The 23,229-nt window shown below is 32.4% G+C and overlaps 1 protein-coding gene across 2 annotated transcripts; it reads left to right on the top strand.

Moving 5' to 3' along the window:
* Nucleotides 1-13,176: 13,176 nt before the first annotated feature.
* Nucleotides 13,177-19,741, top strand: LOC132635102 (adenine phosphoribosyltransferase 3). Of its 2 annotated transcripts, none has more exons than XR_009580433.1 (6): nt 13,177-13,419; nt 13,864-13,974; nt 16,777-16,869; nt 17,779-17,928; nt 18,910-19,001; nt 19,426-19,516. XR_009580433.1 is itself a non-coding variant. In XM_060351334.1 (6 exons), the coding sequence occupies exons 1-6, from the start codon at nt 13,338-13,340 to the stop codon at nt 19,477-19,479; spliced, it is 549 nt and encodes a 182-aa protein (XP_060207317.1). In that variant the 5' UTR covers nt 13,180-13,337; the 3' UTR covers nt 19,480-19,741. The 2 variants fall into 2 exon arrangements, 1 of the variants encoding a protein (XP_060207317.1); XM_060351334.1 differs by having other exon boundaries at nt 13,180-13,419; nt 18,943-19,001; nt 19,426-19,741.
* The last annotated feature ends 3,488 nt before the right edge of the window (nt 19,742-23,229 follow it).

Genomic DNA, 23,229 nt, shown 5'->3' with positions numbered 1-23,229 from the left:
AGCCATTCACCAAACATTTCAAATTAAAAATAGCCGGCGAATGATATACATGTGTATAACCGTGTATAGTTAGTGTAAAATTTATGTTTGCCGGATATAGAAAGTAAAAAATAAATTTGATCAGCTAATTGTGTAAAGATATCCATTAGATTTTCTTCATTTCATAGGTGGAAATAGTACAGTTGGGTTGCCACTTAAACCATATGTATAGTCATGTAGACTGTAGTGCTACTGCGTACCAGTTTTAAAATATTGGGCCGTCTTTTTTCTCCTTCCCTACAATTCATGGGCCAAACTGTATCCTACAATTTAAGAAAATGAAGAAAAAATCTTATCTCTACTGTGATCTTGGGGTTCAATATTTCACATTCCCCAATTTAATTATTCAGAGTTTCAAACACATCTCAAAACAGGCTCAAAATTGGTTAAAGAAAAGGATAACGTGTATGCAGTATCAAGAAAATCCATTCATCCCCAAAATTACTACTATGAGAAATAACCACTTTTCAACTCTGTAATTGAAAAATAGTCATTGTTCTTAATACTCACTTGTAGAAATTCAAACTCCGTGATACTAACTAATTTCAATTACCATAGTTGAAAAATAGCTATTTATGTGAATTTTTTCCTATTGGACAATTGAGGGCAAGAAAAAAAGGGGGACAAAAAAATCTCAGTTTTAATCATCCATTAAAGATCCCTTTGTCCCCTAGTTAATAAGTTCCTGCTGGCTTTAGAGTAACCTAGCTACAAGACAATCACCAGAAACCCTACTGTTTTTGTGCCTCGTACACCTAGGGTGGGGGAGCCCTATTGTGGCTATTTGTGTACTCTTGTTCTACAAATTAAACAACCAACCTACCAACTTTTGGTTAAATGGCCAACTACATCAACTGCGTGTGTTGTTGTGTTTGGGGGCTTTCGATTGCGTGAATATTTCATTAACATGGTCATTAATGTTTGGTCTCGAGACGTAGGTTATATTTGTACTGGTCTTCTACGTGCAACCATAGAATGTGTGTTTAGATTGTGAGGGCTTTCAATTGCGTGAATAATTGAGTTGATATTTGGTCTCGAGACGTGAATCATTCAAGGCACTATATTGAAGATATTTTTTTATGTTAATCTCAAATTGTCAATAAATGCCAAATTACTATTTATAATTTTGTAAATTGCTTAAAAGAGTGAGTTAATTTTACTCAAAAATGAACCATGTTTAATAGCTAACCGCCACTCTCACGACCCATCTTTCTATATTATCACTTCTCAGATTACACCTTCACCATGTTTTACAATATTCACCATTTCTTTTCTTGTTCAACTGTTGAGTGTCGAGTTGCCAAAACAAATGAAGCACGTATCCGATTCATGCCAATCACATTTCTCAATTTCTGTTCTATTATATAGTCGTGTTGGTGGTAAATGCCAATCCTGCAAGATCCTATAATTGTCATGTCATTTGACTTGTTTGTCCTGCACTCAATTGTGTGTCATTCATTCTAATTGAGTGTTTAGTTAGTTTCAATTTAGTGACTTGATTCGCTTATAATTCTTTCAAGTTTATTAGACAGTAATTAGGATTAAATTAATAAGCACATCTTGCATCTCTTTTCTCCACCAATAGTTATCAACATGAGTATTCCAAGAATAAATTAAGAAGGCACTATTTGAAATAATGTTAGCTAGTTGAATCTTTCATTTTCCCTTGTTGACTATGTGAGAAAAGTAATATTGACATGATCATGCGTAAAGAATATAGTTGTGATTTTGGTAAAGAAGGAAGAAAACAGGAACAATTGGGAAAAGGATGTGTGTATTGAGATGGACCATAGCATATCTTTTTGGCTTCGGAAAGAGTTGGTTTTTACGTAGCTTTCTAAAGATTTTTAACTGTTCAAATGAATTAGTATTTGGCTTGAAGTGACGTACAAACAGACCTTCTATCTCAATCAATAGGATGGTGGCAAGGCGAAGGTCAATAAAACAGTTAGGTTATATCAATTAGATTTGACTAATTATGGTCCTAAAAATATCACAATCTTTGTTTCTACCTTTGCAAGATTTTCTTACCTCAATAAAGCCAATTTTATCTCTCTCTCTCTCTATATATATATATATATAGAGAGATGGATATAGATGTATGTATGTATGTATAACCATACGTTATAGTTACTTGGCCGACTAATCTAGATCTGAACCACATATGGTCCATAATTAAAAGGGAAGTGTTCCTACAGGGGTTCCTCCTTTCTTAGGGCTTAAATTCGAAACCTCTAATTATTAGAGTAGAAAGACCCTTGTCCATCCCACCAGACCCGTTAATTGATATATGTCAATATCTCATGCCAATTCACATGAAGTTCAATTTCCTCCTATATTTGATGTAGATTCATTTACACTTACATTACTGGTGGAGGAAGGCTAAGGCTAACTGCTTTCTGGCTGGTTCGCGAGAAGGGTGGTGGACAAAAATGACCTTGTACCTCACTCTTTGTCTTCAATGGGGTTTGCTCTTTTTTTTGTTTTTGTTTTTTGGGAGAGTTAGAAAAAACATATATTTATATTTGTTCAAGTCCACTGACATAATAGAGTAGCGGAATTCATTGATTCACACCTCCTGTCAAAACATCCCAAACCCTGACTACACTGATACAAGTGAATATTACCTACACGTAATTACGAATACAACTTGATGATAGAAATGGTTAAACACTTAAATTTGTGTGTGAATACTAAGTTTCCTAATCAAGAAGAATAATCATTTCTGTAAATATATAACACTTAAACGGCTCTAATTTGATTAAGATTAGAACTAATTAATAGTTAGGCAGGCTATAAGCCTATAACAACTAGGCAGAACCAGCAGCAAGTTGCATAGTTGGAACACAATAACAACAGGATGAAAAGAAGAAATAAATGAGGGGTGAGAAATGTTTTTATTTTTTCTATAAAATGGGTGCTATAATTTATAACCAAACGAAAGCAGTTGCAATTCATTCCCTTTTAAGTAACTATAATAATCAAATATTTGCATAGATTTGACAAATTGAAGGCCATGCAACTATGCAAGTAAAAAGAGTTAGGCAGCATACTCTGATTAGAGTTAGGCTGCTCGTTTTCATTAGAATACATTAATTTATTTGTTACATAAATAGAAAAAAGGTTTGACAAGTTTATGTGGAAAAAAGCTGTAAAATAAAACATGTGCACAGAATATTGTTATAAAGATTTGAAAGCTATTTATGATGTATGAATTAAGAAAGAGATGGGCACGTTGTGGACTTGTGGTGCAGTCCTCTTTTCTTATTTTAATTTATTTTTTATTTCTTTTCCCTGTTGTAATCACTGCTCATGTTTCTGCCTGAAATTTTTCCAAAGACTAGGAATAATTGGCCTTTTCTAATCTTTTTATTTTTTTGGTGTAGTTAAAGATATGTGATTCCAAAGAATAGACATAAAATAGAACGAGAATCTTGTGTATCTTTTTTGCCGTGGAGAATTTGAAGATCACTACCAAAAATTGTCCAACTCTAGTTTCACTAGGGAGCTTGACTTTGTTGCAGGTTTGTTTGGTGGAAAAAGGATAATAATCTCGGGATAAGATGTGAGATTATTTTATTTTGGATTTGCTTATGGATATTAATTAGTCGATCTCGAGAATATTTTATAATATCATTTGTACTAAAATGATGGGATTACTATATAACCCATATAGAAGGTGAGATAAAATAATTCCATGGGATCTCAACCATGAGATATCCTTGTATATATATCCCATCTCGCGTACCAAACAACCCTTGAATGTGTAATACAGTAATACACTGTATGTTTTGGGGAAGAGTGGAGAAGAAGAAATTTATCTCCTCTAGATTTATGCACTCTTTTCTTTTCACCCAAAAAGAACCGTTCTACATTTAATTAATTAAGAAGGTCCAAATATAATTCGACGTGACTTTTATTGTCAGTACGAGAAGCATATTTAAACATTTTTTATTGTTCAGAAGTATTTAAGAAGGAAGATAATGTTAGGGGGTTCGACGAGCCAATAATTAGTTAACTAAGAATATATATATATATATAAATTACAAATATTAGGAGCATTTTTGGCCCCTTTCCCTTATTGTAATGAATCCGTGAACAGTAAATCGTCTATGTTCGATTTACAACTAATAAAATTTTACCATAAGATTGAAACTCATATCCTCGTATCAATAATTCAAATTTATTCATTCTTTTTTTATTGTGATAATTATTTGAGCGAGGACAATAATTGGGATTATGGGAACTAGTCAAGCGGCTTATTATTAATTAAAGTCTGTGTTACAAATGTTAGTGGTCATTTTAATCTTTAAAGTCTTTGTAGGTAATTATTAAGATATTAGCAAATCTTTTAGCGAACAAAATTGTGGTTCAGATTTAGAAGCATTTGAACTTAGCCAAATCCTCGTCTTTTCAAATGTTTCTACTACCTACTTTTTGGATACCGAAAGGAGAAAATAAAATTCTAAACTCTGTCCTTAAGTGTTTTACTTTCAACATTTCAATGGAGTAGTTTCTTTTAGTCCTTTGTCGGACCAAATCGGCAAAAGTGTCGCACTTCTAAAAATCAAATTAAACATTAGTCTGTATGCGAATGGAAAATTTAATATAATGCAGTGACATTATGACATAATGTAATGTCGTAAAAATAAGGTATTAATCGGCATCTCTAAGTTATAGTCTTTGGTATTTCATCAACAGAATGATATTGTCACAGACCTCACGGATTTATCCTTGGGCTACTACCATCGTCGAGTTTAAAAGTGTGTACCATGTGAACCTGTATTGTGCCATGTAAACCACTCCTCTCTCATCTCTACGTGGGATTCGCCTAATTAAGGTGCCATGTAAGCTTACCAATGCTAGAAATCTGTCAGTCATTCGCGTTGGCTCGTCCTCCTCCGCCATGGGCGTCACATACCCTTAGGGAGTTAGCTTCCTCGTTGAGGCTTGCCCCATCATCGCAATGATAAAATCTAGCTCTAACATTATATTTGCCGCAGCCCAAATCCATGACACGTATTGTTCCGTTTTGGCCCAAAAGGGTACCTACTCTGTGAACTTGTGATACACCTTATAAAGTTTTTCACTTTCCTCTCACATTGTGACGTAAGACGCCTAAGATATCATGTGTGCCCCTTCTTCCGAAGCTCATCAACCTAGAAGCCTGCCTGTCCTTCTCGTTGACCCGCTCTCCGATATGAGCGTCACATACATATCATTAAAACAGTATTAAAACGGATTATCCATGTTAAATATATATTACTCTCATTTACGAGTGTAGATAAATATCTTGATAATGTTATAGAAAAGTAAGCTATTAATTTGTAAAGCAAATTGACGTAATAAATCGGTTAAAACAAACTTAATCAGTTTTGACAATGACACATACAAAGATGGAGATCTCTAGAGATCTATTGTCACGAAATTGCATTCCCCTTGGTTCTTTATGCACATTGTATCTTTCAATCTAGTGACATGCTCCAGTTGCATCTAAAAAGACAAGGAGAATGAGAGTGACAAGATAAAAAATCACAGAACAACCAACAGTGTTTTGAAATTCCTAACATTGCCTAAAAGAATTGCCGGCTGATGATATCTAGTATTTAATTTCCATTGTTGTTCGTTGCTTAATTTTTATATTTATCCTTCTCATTTAGGATTAATTACTTTTAAATAATTTATTGTTGCTTTTGTACTTTCTTCTTAGTTTCACATTTATAAAATTTCTTAAACAAATGAAATAGTTATGCCACTACAAGTTTGTGCAATGATGGTTCATGAATTATTAGATAGCCAAAGTGTGAATCTAAAATCTTGTCGTGCCAAAAGGATAGTTGGCTGATATTTGGGATTATTGTTATCTGATTTATTTCTAAAGGGGGGACTAACTGTCTTAAATTATGAGACTAAGTGGGATACAATTGTTTCTCAAAAAATACATTTTTGAATGTTCTCTCCCCCAGGTTGCTTGAAAAGTAACTTGTGCACTATCTTCATATTGTATAACACAATTATCAATACAATGAAAATAATGTGCCTTGTTCTCTCAATTTTATTTTCATAATTTGATTAGGATGATAAAGATATAGGAGTAAGGCTGTCAACCGGTTCCAACCGGAACCGGACCGGGAACCGGTTTAGGAAACCGGCCGGTTCCGGTTTAACCGGTTCCGGTTAACCGGTTTTAAGATCCAAACCGGAACCGGTCCGGTTTGGATTCGTTAAAATATTTTTTTTTTTTGTTTTTTGTATTATATATATATATATTATAGTATTTATTTGTATATTGTAGGTATATTTACATATGTTATACAATTTTATAATTAAAGTTTAAATATTTACTGACTAACAGCAAGTCAGCAATACAGAATAGTGCTTTTCGTACACATATATATGTATAACTTACATATACTTATATTTATGTACTATATACTCTATATACTTATATATGTGTATAACTTAATATATATATATATATATATACTATATGTACTTATATATATGTACTATATACTCTATATACTTATATATATGTATAACTTAATATATATACTATATATACTTATATATATGTATAACTTAATAAATATACTATATATATGTATAACTTAATATATATACTAAATATATGTATAACTTAATATATATACTATAGGTATAACTTAATATATATACTATATATACATATCTACTATATATATACAATATATACTTAATATATATACTATATATATTTATATAATATATATACTTATATACTATATATACTTATATATGTGTATAACTTAATATATATAGTATATACTATATATACTTACTTATATACTATATATACTTACTTATATACTATATATACTATATATACTTACTTATATACTATATATAAGTAAGTATATATAGTATACTTACTTACTTATATATGTGTATAACTTAATATATATAGTATATATACTATATATACTTGTATATATGTACTATATACTATATACTATATATACTTACTTATATACTATATATACTTATATACTATATATACTATTTTTTCTATATATACTTATATATGTTTAAGTATACTATATAACTTAAGTATATTCTTAGTATATTTTAGGTATATTCCTAACTTAATAAAAGTAAAAATATAAACACAAGTAAATAGAAGAAAGCTCAATGAGCCATATATTTTATTCATTCTTGGATAACATTTATTTGCAAGTTGTATTTTTTTTTAACTTGCAAATAATACATGAGTTATACAAAAATAGTAGAATAATAAAATCACCAATTTTGAACCATTTCGTTAATTTCCCCCACATCATATTCAGTCATGGAAATATCTTCAAAGTCTTCCATTTGGTCCGGTCCACTAGCTATCAAATCTTCAATTTCTTCCTCTTCGCCTTGCTCCGCTTCTGAGTTTTGGTTGCGTCGCTCCGATCTAATCCAATCTCGAATGCACACTAGTACTTGCAAGCTAAAGCCGGATAATGAATGTCTATGGTCTCCAATTTGCTGTCTTCCTTGGCTAAATGCGCTCTCCGAAGCCACGGTTGATACTTGAACCGTAAGGATATCTCGAGCCATTCTTGAAAGTATCGGATAACTTGCCTTGTACTTCTTTCACCATGCTAAGACGTCCACCTCATCCAGTTGGCTGATATCCACATTTGGCTGCATCAAATAAAAGTTAAATTCATCAAAGTTTGCAGTAGAAGAAGATGTAGGCTGTGAATGTAAAACTTTTAAACCCGACAAGCCCTTTTTGCTACTATGAGAAGTAGTAGGGCGTGGAGCAACTGGTGTAGCACGTTCTTCCAAACTAGAATAATGAGTAAAAACTCTTCTAAACTCATCATCAATAGCGAGATCGGCTTCAGCTAAAGATGGTTGAACTCTCTCTTCAATTTCTAAAAATGTATAAATTTGACTAACCAAATTTTTAGTATAAGACACTTTTAAACAAGGATTTAAAAGGGAACCCAATATAAATAAAGTTGGGATGGGAAAAAAATACTTCTTAAATTTGATTATCATTTCAAAAATAGCCACTTGATAATCGGGTTTATATTTATACTCTTGTAAAACTCTAGCTATTTCCGCTAAGTAGGCTAAAATTCCGGTTACCGTGGGATAGAATTGTCTAGAAAAAGCAAGAGTTGCATTATAAAAATTTTCTAAGAGTTCAATACATTCTTTAACATCTTCCCAATGCCTATAAGTTAACCAATCCTCACTATCAATATTATATTTGTTGTGAACTTGTTGTATGGGAATCCTATACTCATATGCTTGTTGTAGCATAATGTAAGTGTAGTTCCACCTAGTCTCAATTTCTACTTGAATTTTCCTAGGTCTAAGGTTATTTTCCACACAAGCATTCTTAAAATCTCTAATTCTTCCCCTATTAGCATTACAAAAAAGAAACGCAACAGCATTTCTAACTTTTTGAACAGAATCATCAAAATGCATAAGACCATCTTTAACAATTAAATTTAAAATGTGACAACTACATCTTACATGAAAAATATTTCTTAGAGGAGGGTTTATTTCTCTTTTTAAAAGACCAATTCCCTTTGTATTATTAGAAGCATTATCTAAAGCAATACAAAGTGTTTTTCTATAAATGTTAAAAAATCTCATTATAGTAGACATTGAATCGGCTAAAAATTTTCCATCGTGACGACCTTTTCCTTCGTCGTATAAAAAAGCTATAATTCTTTTTTGCATAACCCAGTTGTCATCAACCCAATGACATGTAATAGCAAAGAAATCTAAATGGTTAATACTAAGACCCAAATCAGCGGTAAGACAAACATTACAATTTAAAGAATTAAATACATGACGCAAATAAAATCTATATTTTTTAAACAAATCTATAACATCGGCTCTACAAGTACTTCTAGGAATACCCTCAAATAACGGGTTATAACAACGTTGAGTGTAAGTAACAAACCCTAAACCCGAGGGAAAGGAAAATGGTAAACAATCATAAGCTACCATTTTAGCTATTTCTACGCGTTCTTTTTTCTTGTCATACTTAAAATTTCTACCGGTTCGTGGGTCTATCGTCATTTGAATCCCCCCCACATTTGAACCCGTTTGCTCTCCCCAAACATCCATATGTTTGGTTCTCATATGAGCATTTAGTGTACCCGTTCCACCATCCTTACCAGTTCCTTGCTTAAAACTAAATACTTGTCCACATAGGGTACATGTAACTGATTGATTTTCCCTATCCTTAGTCATAAATTTCTAAACTTTAGCTGTTGGCCTACGAGTTCTAGGCGGTTTGTCTTGTGTATGTGATTGTGCAGGACCTGTATCTCCTATGGGATTTTCGGGGGGTTGTGTTTCATCATCATCATCATCATCTAAGTCTTCATTAAAAGTGTCGGTAAAATGTTGTTGCATTGCCTCATGACCTAAAAGTGGATTATTTCCACCAACATCAATACCTAAATTAGGTGTTTCTTCCACAAATATTTCCTCATTAAGCGCACCCCTAACAGTACGACTACTACTACCGGCACCACGTCTTAATCTCTTTGACATTATTAAATAGAAATAATTTAAATCACAATCAAATAAATCACAAGAAAATAAATTACAACAAATTAAATTGATAGAATTAAATTGCGTAAATTAAATTTCAAAAAATAAATTGCTAGAATTAAATTGCGTAAATTAAATTTCGAAAAATAAATTGCTAGAACTAAATTGCAAAAATTAAAGACAGAGTTGGAACGAAGGTACCAAATTGCCGGATTAATTTCCAACAAAGCGAAGACGGCTAGAATTGCAAATCCACCAAAGCTACTTCGGATTGTTGCAAAATCACCAACTCCACCAACAATATTATAATTGCAAAATTAATAATTGAAAGTTGAAACTATAATAAGACTTTGTGGCTAATTATTGCAAAGTAACTATAATTGAGAGATTGAGATTTGAGAGAAAGATGAAGAAGAGTGAATTGAAATGAAAATGAAGAAGGGTTTATATAGGGGTGGGGGAGGGGTTAAAGTGTTAAAAAATAATAATTTGGGGGCCAAAAATTAAGAAAATGACTGTTTGGCAACGGCCATTTTTGCAAATGGACCGTTGCCAACGGTCCGCGAGGCCCAACGGCTCTTTACTATTTTTTTTTTATTTTAACCGGTTTAACCGGTCCGGTTCCGGTTAAAAAAAATTTGGAACCGGACCGGTTAACTAATATCCGGTTAACCGGAACCGGTTAACCGGTTATACCGGTTCCGGTTCCGGTTTAACCGGTCCGGTTACCGGTTAAAACCGGTTACACGGAACCGGTTGACACGTTTATATAGGAGTATATAAATTACTTATAATTTGTATATTTTTCTTTGCTATTGTTTATTGTGACTGATAATATTCCGTACATGATGATAGAAAAGAAGACATAATTCGAGCAGCGGTAAGTAATGATGCAATTCAAATTTTCTCTTCCTCTATTAACTATTTTTCAATAAAAAATACAAAAAAAATAATTAACCCATTAGTGAAAATACTATAGGTTAGGAGGATAATGGCTTCCCAATTTTTTAGAGTAACAGAATATTTATATTACATTTAGTTTCTATTTTGTCGTGATATATGCAGGATGCTTACTAATTGTTTTTTGCCACTAACAACTTCATAAAGGCAAAAGACAGCTAAAATGGACAAGATATGAATATCAGTACAAAACAAGAACTCCTTAATAAAGTTTCGCCAAATCCACATTAATCTCCAAGTGGCCTGATAATCTAATTACACTGAAACCCAAGCTTATGATAATTCATGGTTTTCCCCTTCTAATTTAGCTTCTTTTTTTTTCTTTTTTTTTTAAAGAAATACGACTAGTACTAAAATAAGCACAATATTAGAAACAAACAGAGGGAATATATGTAAGAAAATTTACAACTCATAACTACCTCAAAGACTTATTTATTAGTAATAGCTATTTTTTTTTTAATTATATTTGGTAACTTAATTATTTATCAAATTACCATATATAACTTGTTTTTGTAACTGCAGTATATATTTCGTTGTATTTCAATGTATTTATCTTTTTTTTTTTGTGTAAATATAGTAAATGTTCCAAATATAGAGCCTATTTTTTCTACACTTTGTTTCCACGACTTTTGTATTTCAATGTATTTCTGCATTTTGTATTTCTAATTTATGAAACAGTTTCTGATATATTTCATTGTATTCCATTGTATATACGCATACTACAACTTTATATTTCTTAAACAATTAATCATATTTCATTATATTTCAGTGTATATTTTTCTGTATTTAGAAGTTTTTAGATCTTTAGTGGTTTTTGAATTCAAAAAGTTTTGATTGTGATAAAAGTTGAGAGAGATTCGTAAGCTTTTATGGAAGAACAACCGTTATGCGTGATTTGTGAGAAGTTTTAAATTGAATCCCGTAAAAATTTTTTAAAACTGTTCCATAAATAGGACCTGATTTTACTCTTCAGTGATTTGTGTGAAATATGGTTGATTTAATTTGACTTACTATTTAAAAAGGAAAAGAATATTATGTTCCAAAAATATCGCCTATTTTTTCTCTCAGAATTTTTTAAGAAAATATGTTCCAAAAATAGAGCCTAAATTTACCGAAATACAACAAAAAACAGCTACGAATTGTAAATCTTCAACTTGTAGCTATAACTAATTAGAAGCTATTAAAAGGTAGTTATTTGTGTAAGTTTTACATATATGTAGTTGTTATGCAGTCCACAAATCTTTTTGATCGGTAAGAAATGGGCCTTAAAATCAAACTTAAACCTAAATTGGATGATATCGGATTAATTCAGATTTGGGTGGGGGTGGGGGTGGGGGTGGGGGAGGGCATTAATTTAGATTTGAAATACAAAAATGAACTCTCTTTTTGCGAGAACTCAATTTGAAATTCTAGTAAAATTTCAATTTAATAAAATGTTACGGTAACACTTTGTACCAGAAAAAGAGTCCCTACATGTTATTTTTTCTTTAATTCATCCATCCTAAAATACTGACCTTTTCTTGACTATGCAGCTTTTGATAAATTTAAAGCTCATTGAAATAAAAAAGGATTTATAATTTTATAAAATTTCTAAATAATTAGTTTTGTTTAAAAAAATTAAGAAAATCTTACAGACTTATACATGAAATAAATGTGTTGGTCCATCGAACTTTGCATTCTTTTTGGAATAGGACATATATAGTAAGTATTAGAATTAATTATTATGATAATAGTTGAAACTTTTAGTTTGAAAGAAAAAATATTATATCAGAACTTATAACTTGTTTAGTTAAATAATTTTACAAACTTGTATCAAACAATATCATCATTGTTATGGTGTCAAAGTCTACAATCGTGACACATTAATAGTCAAGATGCTATGAATGAAATCTCAATATCACAACTTAAAATCTTAAGTTGTTCAGGTAAAAAAAAAAAACGGCATGACATTAAACTTTGTCAGGCGTTCTAACAGAATCATAAATTAACTTACCTAATTATCAGCCGTCAAGGGGGTAGTCGGATGAAAAGAATTTCTTTTATTTTTAATCAGAGTTTTCACAAGATTTGTAAATAGAAAAAAATTCTAGCAGCCAGCGCAGGTCATTTGCACTTTTGCCTCTATTTTGTGCTGATCTTTAATTTTTATCCTTTCAATCAAATACTTTTTTCGTGAGGTTTAAATTTATATTTTCGTATCATAATACCCTACTAATTATGCCTCTCTTCCTTAAAAAACTTATATCATGCTAGGCATGAGTTTAATTTTGAAGTGCAAAAATTGCACGGTTTGCCCTTCAAATGGGTTGGTCTTTATTTTTTCCCCTTCAAATGGAACTTATGCCTTTCGGGGCATAAGTTGTTTAAGGAATCTGGTATAACTTATGCTAGATCTCTTACCATTTGACGAGCAAAAATTAAAGACCAGTATAAAATAGGGGCAAAAGTGGAAATGACTCGCAAATGCATTCTCCGTTAATAGGCTTTACGCGGTGCAACTATGAATTAATCGAGACCCAATATGAATATCAAATGGATAACAAATAAAACCCAATTTTGTTTTTTCATTCTTTTTAACCCCAAAAAACTGAAAAGCCACTTCCTATAAATACAGCTTTTCCTCCTTTCTTCATTCCCTCGCTTTGTCCTCTTTACTTGCACTTTCACTGCCGTTTTTTCTGCCAACGCTCAAAAATCTTCAGTGCCAGACCTTTATACACAACCCCAAAAACACATATAAAACTTGTTAATTTTCTTCAGTAAATTTATTTGTAATCAAAAGATCAATGTCAGCTTGCAAAGACCAAGATCCACGTATCCATGCTATACAATCAAGAATTCGCGTTGTCCCTAATTTCCCTAAACCAGGTCCTTTCTCCATCTTTTTTACTTTCTTTAATGTATGTTTACACAGCATAAAAACTGGTCAAAAATGGAGCGGAATTGATATTGAGGATTCATATAATCGACCCATTTAGATAAAGTTTTAATTTTTGTTGTTAACTTTGTATGTTACTCCCTCCATCCCAATTTACGTGGAACCTTTAAAATTTCAAGATTCAAACGAAGACCACGGTTTTTTTTATATGCATTTCAATTATTGTGAATTATAGTATTTTTTTGAGTAAGTTTTCAAATATGTAAATGTTATCTGAAAAAACTTCAAAGCTTGCATGTCTGAATATACCGTCAAAATCAAAAGTTTGACTTTCGATAAATGAACACGTGTCACATAAATTGGTACAGAGGAAGTAGTAATTTAGTAATTTTTTTTTTCTTTTTGAGCTAAAGAACGGGTTTAAATTTATACAGGGATAATGTTCCAAGACATAACTACTCTATTACTGGATCCAAAAGCATTCAAAGACACAATTGATTTATTTGTGGAGCGCTACAAAGACAAAAACATCTCAGTGGTTGCTGGTATGCACTATTCCGCATTCTTAGCTACAGATTGTTTCCAACTACCAGAAAAAAATGGATTATAAAAAAAAAAAAAAAAAAAAAAAAAAAGAACCCCATCCTTTTCATTTAATATATATGCATTTCTTGTGGTCCCCATATAACCCAAGAACTTGTAATGCATGTATTGATTTTGTGTATAGTACTATTTTGGTTATTCTTGTTTGTATCTGGAGGGTGGTGGTGCTTACAGTGTTGTGTGGGGGCCTTTGAAATACTTTTGTTGGCAATGTGGGAGTTACTATTTAATCTTTTTCTTTATTGAAGTCATTTAAGTATTGAGTTATTTAACTATGGGAAGGTAGCTAGTGGGTAATGTTATTGATGACTTTGTGTGAAGAAGGAATATTAATCATTCAGATTGTTCTTAAGGGGGTGGCCTAGGTGGTGGAGATGGTAGTTGGTAATGGATAATAACATTGGCCATATCTTGTAATTCTTGCATCTTCTTGATGTCTTTGATTAATACCACTTACTTCATCCAAAAAAATAACATTGGTGAAATACGGGCGCGGACCCATTAGCTTTTGCTGTTCTCTATTCCTTTTCCTCCACCCTTTATGTTGTACAGGGATATTCACTCCTAGTTGAATTGATTTCGAGTCTTAGTTTGTCTTTCCCATATTCCTCTCAATGTATGCGGTGGCGGAGCCACATAGCTCCAAGCTTCGCCGGAAAATTACATTGTTTAGATAAGTAATTTTTTCTTAATGTATATATACTATGTATTGAATCCCCTTGACATATTCGTATATTTATTTTTTAAAATTTTGATACCCCTTAATGAAAATCCTGGTTCTACTATTGAATGGATGAGACAATAACACTCTCTCTTTTGTTTGCTATTAATCATGGCCAAAGATATTTCTTGGTGGAATCTTTATTAGTACAGAGTCCATTACAATGAGTAGGTTCTTTGTCCTTTTCACTGTGATTGGTGCATAATGTATTATGGTTGTTGTGAGCTATACTATGATTCCCTCAGACTTCATGGCCTTTGTAAAATGGGAAATGAGCAGTGTGCTTCTTGTTCATAACTTTTCTTTTTCATATGTTTCTGGACCACCTTGTCCTATACTAGTTGACTCTAAAGTGATATCAGAGTCGATGGACAAGTTAATAGGTTGCTGACTGGTGATCAAATTGTGAGGAAATTCACCAAACATGATGGTTTTATTAAATATTATATTCATGGCAGGTTCGAGGGTATTTCTTTTATGGCTAGACAGTGCATTCAGTCAATGAAGCTGAAGCTTTTTTTATTTTTTATGTGTATACGTTAATTATAGCATCCTGTTATTATATGGGAGTCGTCTATCATTCCTCCATCTTTCTTTGCCTTTTCTTTATCTTTGGATATAATGATTTTAGAGATAAAAACTTACTTGATTTTATTATTTGTGAGTTTCTGGTGATTTTGTAATTTTTATCAACCATTGGCCGCACCCTATATCCCATTACTTGGTGTATCAGGCTATTACGTAAAGCCATGTCAATGTGTTCCTGGAATCTTTAAGTCGGGCCAAACCATGTCTAGGTTGTACTGTTGTGGTAGTCCAAACTGACGATCTTATGTCTGGGCTATGATAGTTATTTATATACATTACTCATCTAGTTTGAAATCCTAAGCTGATCTGGCTTGTTTCTGGTTCCACCTACCACCTTCCCAATCATGTGGATGTTGTGGAATTTTATTTACATGCAAAAATAGAAAAGACGGTGATTTTTGGCATTTGATTTTTCTGCATTCGCTTTTTTTTCTTTTCTCGCCACCACGTGTATTACAATAGGACTATCTTCTAAACCTCATTGTTCTTCTTTTTCTGGTTCTGTATGGCCATATGGATGAGACGATTAAAAGAGGGTGAAGAGATAGCGAACAAGTTAAGCCTATGTGGATACAAAAAAAAAAAAAAAAAAAAAAGGGCAATTTGAAAAATTGCTGGTGTCCTAATCAGAGCATATAGTGCCTTGGAAAAGAAGAAAAGAAGTATGAGAGATGGATTACAGATAAAGTAGGAACTATAAGTAGAAATCATGCATCTGAACATTATAAAATTGCAGGTTGGCTAGTTTAGAGAGCATATTGCATCAAAGAACTTGTAACCTATCAGCAAAAAAAAAAAAAAAAAAGAAGAAAGAACTTTGTAGTTTCCGGAAAAACTAGGGATGTGATTTTGCTGGCATAAACAAGGAAAAGATCTCAAGGTACAATGAGACTTTACCTTAATGTTCTATGGACACGTATAGCCCCTCCTCGTTTTTGAAGAGAATCTTGCTGGTAAGGTTCTGATGTTACCTTACGTGCGTTACTCTATCCTGCATGTGGGGAAAATAAAACCATATGTGGAGATTGGTAACAACTAGCAAGGGTCATATGACTGCTTCATGACCTTTTACTTCTTATTAGTAAAGGTTTGTTAGTTGTTTTTTCTCAACTGGCTCACTATGCTTTTTCGGATGTTATACATGTCCTTTCTGTATAATCAATTTCTGTAGATGATTGTGAGTATCGATCACATGTTTAATTCCTTTTGTCATATTCTTGAGTTATCATTGCGTCCTTTCCTTTGCATTTCAATCTGAAGCATTTCTTTTAATATATTGTTTTATCTTTGAGTGTCCTAACGCTGTGGCCCTTTGTCATGTAGTATTTCCATACTATTAGATTCCATCCTGCTGTAGTGAGTAACTTGCAAACATTTATTCTTTTATCATCTTATAGCTTACTTGATTTCAACTTTATTGTTTCAATATCTCTAGGAATAGAAGCTCGAGGATTTATATTTGGTCCACCAATTGCTTTGGCGATAGGGGCAAAATTTGTCCCTTTGAGAAAACCAAAGAAATTGCCAGGTATGTTTTCATCCTGCAACAACTTTCTTTGGGATCATGATATCTTTTTGTTGTGTGCACTTTGCTATTCAAATGAGTAAGCTGCACCGGATGGCCAAGTGTGTTAGTCACGTTGATCAGTACATTGTTTTGAAACTATAAATGTCGACCTCGTGTCTACTATGGCTGCTCAAAAGCTACTACCCACCACATCCTGAACTTAAATTTTAAAAAAAGGACCATTTTCTGCAAACACATTTATATATGTTTTTCCTTCCCTGTAAATAGAGTTACTCGACCAATTTCCGAGAATTTGAATCCTGCTATGTAAGTATTTAAATCCTGATGTTTGATTCATATTATTTCCCATCCTGATGTTTGATTCATATTATTTCCCATTTAGGGGGAAGAAGGAGGAAGAATTCCACTTTCGACTTTGTACACATTTTAACTTGTAATTCACTAACTTGGTTTTTTTCAATAAAGACATGATTCTCTTGTTAAATTTGTGCAGTGTTTATTTTTATTTTTCATTTTCTGATAACTGAAAAATCCCCAAGGGCCAGTGGTGCATGGTTCGAAACGGCTCTGTATTTAAATACCAAGCTTTTGTCTGCAGAAGATTTCGAACCCATGACGTGCGCATAGGCCTATCACATGTTGCGCTCTTACTACTAGACTTAAGCCCTGGGGGCCAGCTTGTGCAGTGTTTATTAAGCTTCTCTTTTGATATAGTTCCAAATGCATGTCATATTACTGAGACAATGTTGTAGATAACCCATAATTCTTCTCTCGCTCTCTCTCATATATTGAAGAATGCTTCTGAAAACTGTGAGCTCATCATATTCGTTCAGTATGAGTGTCGTTCTTTTGACACCGCTAATTATTATCTCAATTTCTCAATGTTACTGTGACTTTAAATGTCTGCAGGTGAAGTTTTTAAACAAGAGTATGACTTGGAATACGGAAGTGATTGTCTTGAGATGCATATTGGAGCAGTAGAAGCCGGTGAGCGTGCTTTGGTGGTTGATGATCTGATTGCTACTGGTGGCACTCTTCGTGCAGCTATGAATTTACTTGGTAAACCTTGTTATGATTCCCTTTATGTGGATAGAGCTTTAGTCCAGGAACCTTCCATGGCATTTGACACTTGTTCGAACATATTTGCACAATGGAACAATAATTTGTACATATGCTCCGGAATATGTAACTAAGTAACGCAATAGCATCAGAGCAAGATATCGCTAGGCAATTTTCGGTCTACATGGTGCTTCAGCTGCTTAATTCTAGTTGGTGAATGTTTTATTCACCACTTGAATCGCCATCGTTTATGCTTACTGCTGTCAGTTTATTAAAAGCAACAAATACTAAAAAGCTGAAAAACCGTGCAAGTCCTTTTATTGGCAGTTCTTTGTTTTCTAATTTACCGTTTCCTCGTCTTATTCTATATGATATACCCCTGAGGCGGTGTTTAGGTTAATAGCAGCATCCTGTTATATGATCCGAAATGTGCAGCACATAATGGCATCATAGCTAGGAGGAGACTAGTAACTTTGTGCTCAGTTTTTGTTCTGCATTCCTGAAGAGGCATAGAGCATAAAATTGGTTGATGCTTCATCTTATAGCATGTGCCAGATATGCTGTAGAAATAGAAGGTTAAATTACTGAGAAATTTGACATCAATATTAATGCTTTGTATATCAAATTTAGGATTGTATTTTCTGCTGGGATTAGCATTAAGGAATAAGTGATTTTGACATAAAGAGGTGACGTCATATAGTATAATAATTTCTGCTGAGCAAAACTACATTATGACATCCCCAGCTGCCAGCTCTGGTTTCTCTTTAATTATAGCTGTTCTGGCACATACTGTTGGTAAAGGTTTGTGCTTATTAACTCAAAACTACATGCACATTGTAGATGGTTCGATATCATATAATGTGTTCATCTTCTCATGATAAATATTCTTGGGGAATCGTATCTTCACATGCAAAAATGCCCTATGCTTTGTAGTAACAATTTATCATGCTCTATTTATATGGCTATTAGTCTCTATAACAGATGCAACTTGTTGAATCAAATGTTGTTTCACAGAGCGTGCTGAAGCAGAAGTGGTTGAATGTGCGTGTGTGATTGGAATACCGGATTTAAAGGTGCATCTTATGCTCTTTCTGCTCTTCTTCTGTTGGTTTTGAAAATAGGACTTTCTTGATCATCAGGTTACAATGTGAAATAGTCAAGACCATCTGATTAGGCATGAATTTCCTTGCCAAAAATTCTCTTATGGAAAGATCTTGGCAAAGATTAGATCAGAATTACTCATCAACTAACTGCCTATCTTTCCACACTGCTTAGCAAGTTGGTGAATAGTGAAGTACCAAAACCTATCTTTCTAGTAGAAGTTATTTTGCTTTAGCAATAACAAAGTGAGTGCCAAAGTTATGGTAACTTCCTCAGGATGGATGATTCGTCCATTTATTTATACCGGGGAAGCTAGAAAAGCATATTTTAGTCTTAACGCTTGTCTTTGTTTTCTATCTTGTGTTATTCCTTGAAATAACTTACTAGTTGTTGCAGGGTAAGGAGCAGTTGAATGGCAAGCCATTGTATGTGCTGGTGGAGTCTCGGTAGTATCTGCAGGCGAATAATCTGTCATTGGCAAGACAAGCTGTACATTAGAGGGCGCGATTATTGGCCAACTTGCCCACATATCTTTTTACATTCTTGATTTCTGTGAGTAGTGAGTTTTTAAAATGCCTTTGATCATTTGGAAAACTCAGTTCATAAGCTAAAGTAAAGAAAAATTCTGCCGAATGAAATTGTTCATTGGAAATTTATAGTCTTATTCAAGGCCTTTCAATTCTTTGAAGTAGAACCTCTGGTGGATGTGAAATTGGCCTTTTATCCTTTAGTTTTTGTTATACTATTTTAAAGGCGGAATGGCCAGGGAAACCTTTTACTTGTCCCGTTTTGACATCCCTGCCCCACACTCAACGAAGTTTCATCCAAACACTTCTAATTGCTAAAACACAGTATTCTAAGAAAAGGACAAAATGGGACCAGTAGAAGTGTGGTTTGTTTCTAGAACATGATTGGAGCTCCTTTTTCTTTGCTCATCTCTTCTGTTTTGCACCCGAGATTATAATAATCTTCATTTTTTGTTCTCTTTAAACATATTTGTTATAATCTTGGCAATTGATGAGCCTTGAAATGAAACAAAAAGAAAAGGACAAATCCTAAATCCCATTTTTCCCAACGGTTGTGTTGTATGTTTTTGTCTAGTAAAGACTAGGGCATATTTTAACAATTAATGATAAAATTAAATAAAAGGACAATTAATAGAGCAAATTGTCAACATTAAACAATTATATAGTCGTATTCAGAATTTATGAGAGCTACATTTACTTTTCTTTTATAAAATTTTGAAAATTAAACAAGAGATAGGAAACTGGTCAAAGTAGGGAGAGAAAATGACCATTCTCAAGTCTCAACCAAAGTTGTTCCTTTCATTTTCTGCCTCTGTTGTGATCAGGGCGTGACTGGCGCAACATATTATTTGGGAAAAGGGTCAAATTTACTCTCCATTTCGTTTATAGTTTAGATTTGCCCTCCGTTAAAGTTTTGATTCATATTTGCCTCTTCTGTTAAGAAACTTATTACATTTACCCTTATCACTAACGTATTATTGACTTGGAGCCTTTGTCTATCCACATAGACGCCATGTGTATACTCCACTCAACGTTCTTAAATTAGTGAAGTACTGCCTATTTGACATAATAATTTGGTAAGAATTTAAGTTGTATACACTGACAGTTAGTATAAAGTTTTTGTTATTTTTCAATGTATTTTGACATGTTGTAGTGTTGTAGAAGATTGCTTTTCATTTTTTTTAAGGTTATCAAATAATTACATAGAGAATTATTTACAGTTACCTTTTAAGTAATTTAATGGTATGAATTTTTCCTTATACGGGCGTTAGTGTATAAAACTTATAATCGATAAAAAATAGTAAAAGCGTTGCACCTTAAGCTATGATGTTGACACCTCGATCTTGAATTATTAATTCCTTTGGCAAATAAGGAGGCGTCCTACAATTTCAATTACAAGCAGTAAATGTAAATAATATTTAGCCGATCAAACTTTTGAATGAACGAATTAAAAGTTTCTATCAATTCCGTTTATTGTAGATTTCACCTATATGTAATAAATGTAGAATTCACCTATATGTAATAAAGTAAGTTAACAACGTATTGAACAAAAGAAAAAAGGGTTGCTTCTCTACTTTGTTCACAATTAACTCAAAGAATCATATATTATGAGTAATTGACTCAAAGAATCATATTTCGTTTATTGTAGATTTCACGTATATGTAATAAATGTAGAATTCACCTATATGTAATAAAGTAAGTTAACATCATATTGAACAAAAGAAAAAAGGGTTGCTTCTCTATTTTGTTCACAATTAACTCAAAGAATCATATATTATGAGTAATTGACTCAAAGAATCATATAGTAATATGAGTAAAGCCAAAATTAGAAAGAATTCAGATTAGATACCTTAAGAAAGAGAGTTTCCTAATCGAGAATATTTACCTGCCGAAAGATACCTTAAGAAAGAGAATTTAAAAAAAAAAAAAAATCGACAAAAAGAGTCTCTTAAATGAAAATGCATACATGTCCACATTGTCTGCACTAACTTATAACTAAATAAATGGGTATTTGTCTTTTAAGTAAAGTTTATATCATTTAATCATGATTGCATGTTTATTATATTCTCACTTTATATCGTGCGCAAACGAATTTCTTTTGATCGTATAAAAAACGACTCTTATTTCGGATAAATGAAGATTTAAAAGAAATTTCCTCTTCTTCATAATAAGTTTATTTTCTTAATAGAACCTTTTGCATTCACAAATTGAGTAGTTTCTATCACTTCTTACTTATTTAGTAGGTTGTTGAGTCATTCTTCTCAATCTTCAATGACAAGAAATTAAAGCACAAACTTTTTGTTCTATTTCTATAAGAAGATTTACTTAATTATATCGATCTGTATCTTTTTTTCTCTCGCTCTCATCCTTGTGGTTGAAATGTCCCATTTGTACCAATTTGAACTTTGTTTTCATTAAGGCCACCAAACGACATCCTTAGAAGCAATCAAATCAATTTCCTATTTTAACAACTTTGATCAACAAGCTAAATTTATTCCGTGAAAATTACTTGACATCATAACCACTGACTTTCATGTTCTTTTTTATTATTAATCATAGAAAACAAAACTTCAGTACAATTGGGCATTTTTTTTAGAAAAAGATTTTCTTTTTGGAATTTAAAACAGAAATAGTGTTAGGTGAAAAATTGAATGACAGCTCTGAGGGTGGATTTTAGTTCTGTCTGTTCTATGTTCAATATTTTGGAAGGATCTATTGTATAAACTTTCGCGTTGTGCATGAATTATGAATCATGTCTAATGAACACTTGAGCCCATATGTAATAACCATTATGATTAGGCATGTGTTTAACTATATTGATTTGTCATGTCTGCCACATTAAGTGGTTCTGTTTTAATCCACTTAACAGTCCTAAACCAACTCAGTTTCTCCTAAATTATTACTCTACTTTCTTGTATGAAGATTAGAGAAAAAAAATGCACAATATCCACAAAACCAAAAATTTAAGTTGTGACAATAATTATAGATTTAGTACAAACATATACACAATGCCTGCATCTTTTAAATGATTTGCGAAATTAGTAACGAGCTATTTGGAAGTAAACATATTTACTTATTCAAGGATAACATGATATCATTGCTTTTGATTTTTCTGTCTCATGAATTGAATAAGATTCTTAACCCTCGGGCTTTGAAATGTATAGTCAAACTAAAAAACTGCTATTTGAATAATCGTCATTCATTCAATGCCAATATATTGACAATTATGGTTGCGTTCAACTACCCATTCGAGAGCATTTGACTACATAATGCTTTTTTCTTTTTATTTTAGTTCTGTTTTTAATTCTTTTATAATCCGGATTAAGATGATCAAAGTTCTAATTATAGGCGCCGAACTTTAAATCAGACATAGTTAGATGTCCTGGAGGAACCGTAATTGAAGTGTCAACATGTAAACAACATAGTAAGCATGGGTTTTTAATTCAAATGACTTTTAATTTCTACAATTTTTAATCATCATTATATTATGAATTTTTTTCATAATATGAAGTATAGTCGTACATGATCAGACTAGGATAGTTTGACTGAAAAAAAAAATCAAACTAAAAAGCGTATAGAATAGCTGAACATGTTGAATGCATCAATCGTTGTTTGAATGAAGAAGCTGTTAAAAAACATCCATAGTCTGAAAAATATGTTGACATGCACAACA

This window comes from Lycium barbarum, chromosome 4 (genome assembly GCF_019175385.1).
Source record: "Lycium barbarum isolate Lr01 chromosome 4, ASM1917538v2, whole genome shotgun sequence".
In the NCBI taxonomy this organism is placed as follows: Eukaryota; Viridiplantae; Streptophyta; class Magnoliopsida; order Solanales; family Solanaceae; genus Lycium; species Lycium barbarum.
The sequence above is the reverse complement of the archived record's forward strand: the minus strand, read 5'-3'. Positions and strand labels throughout refer to the sequence as shown.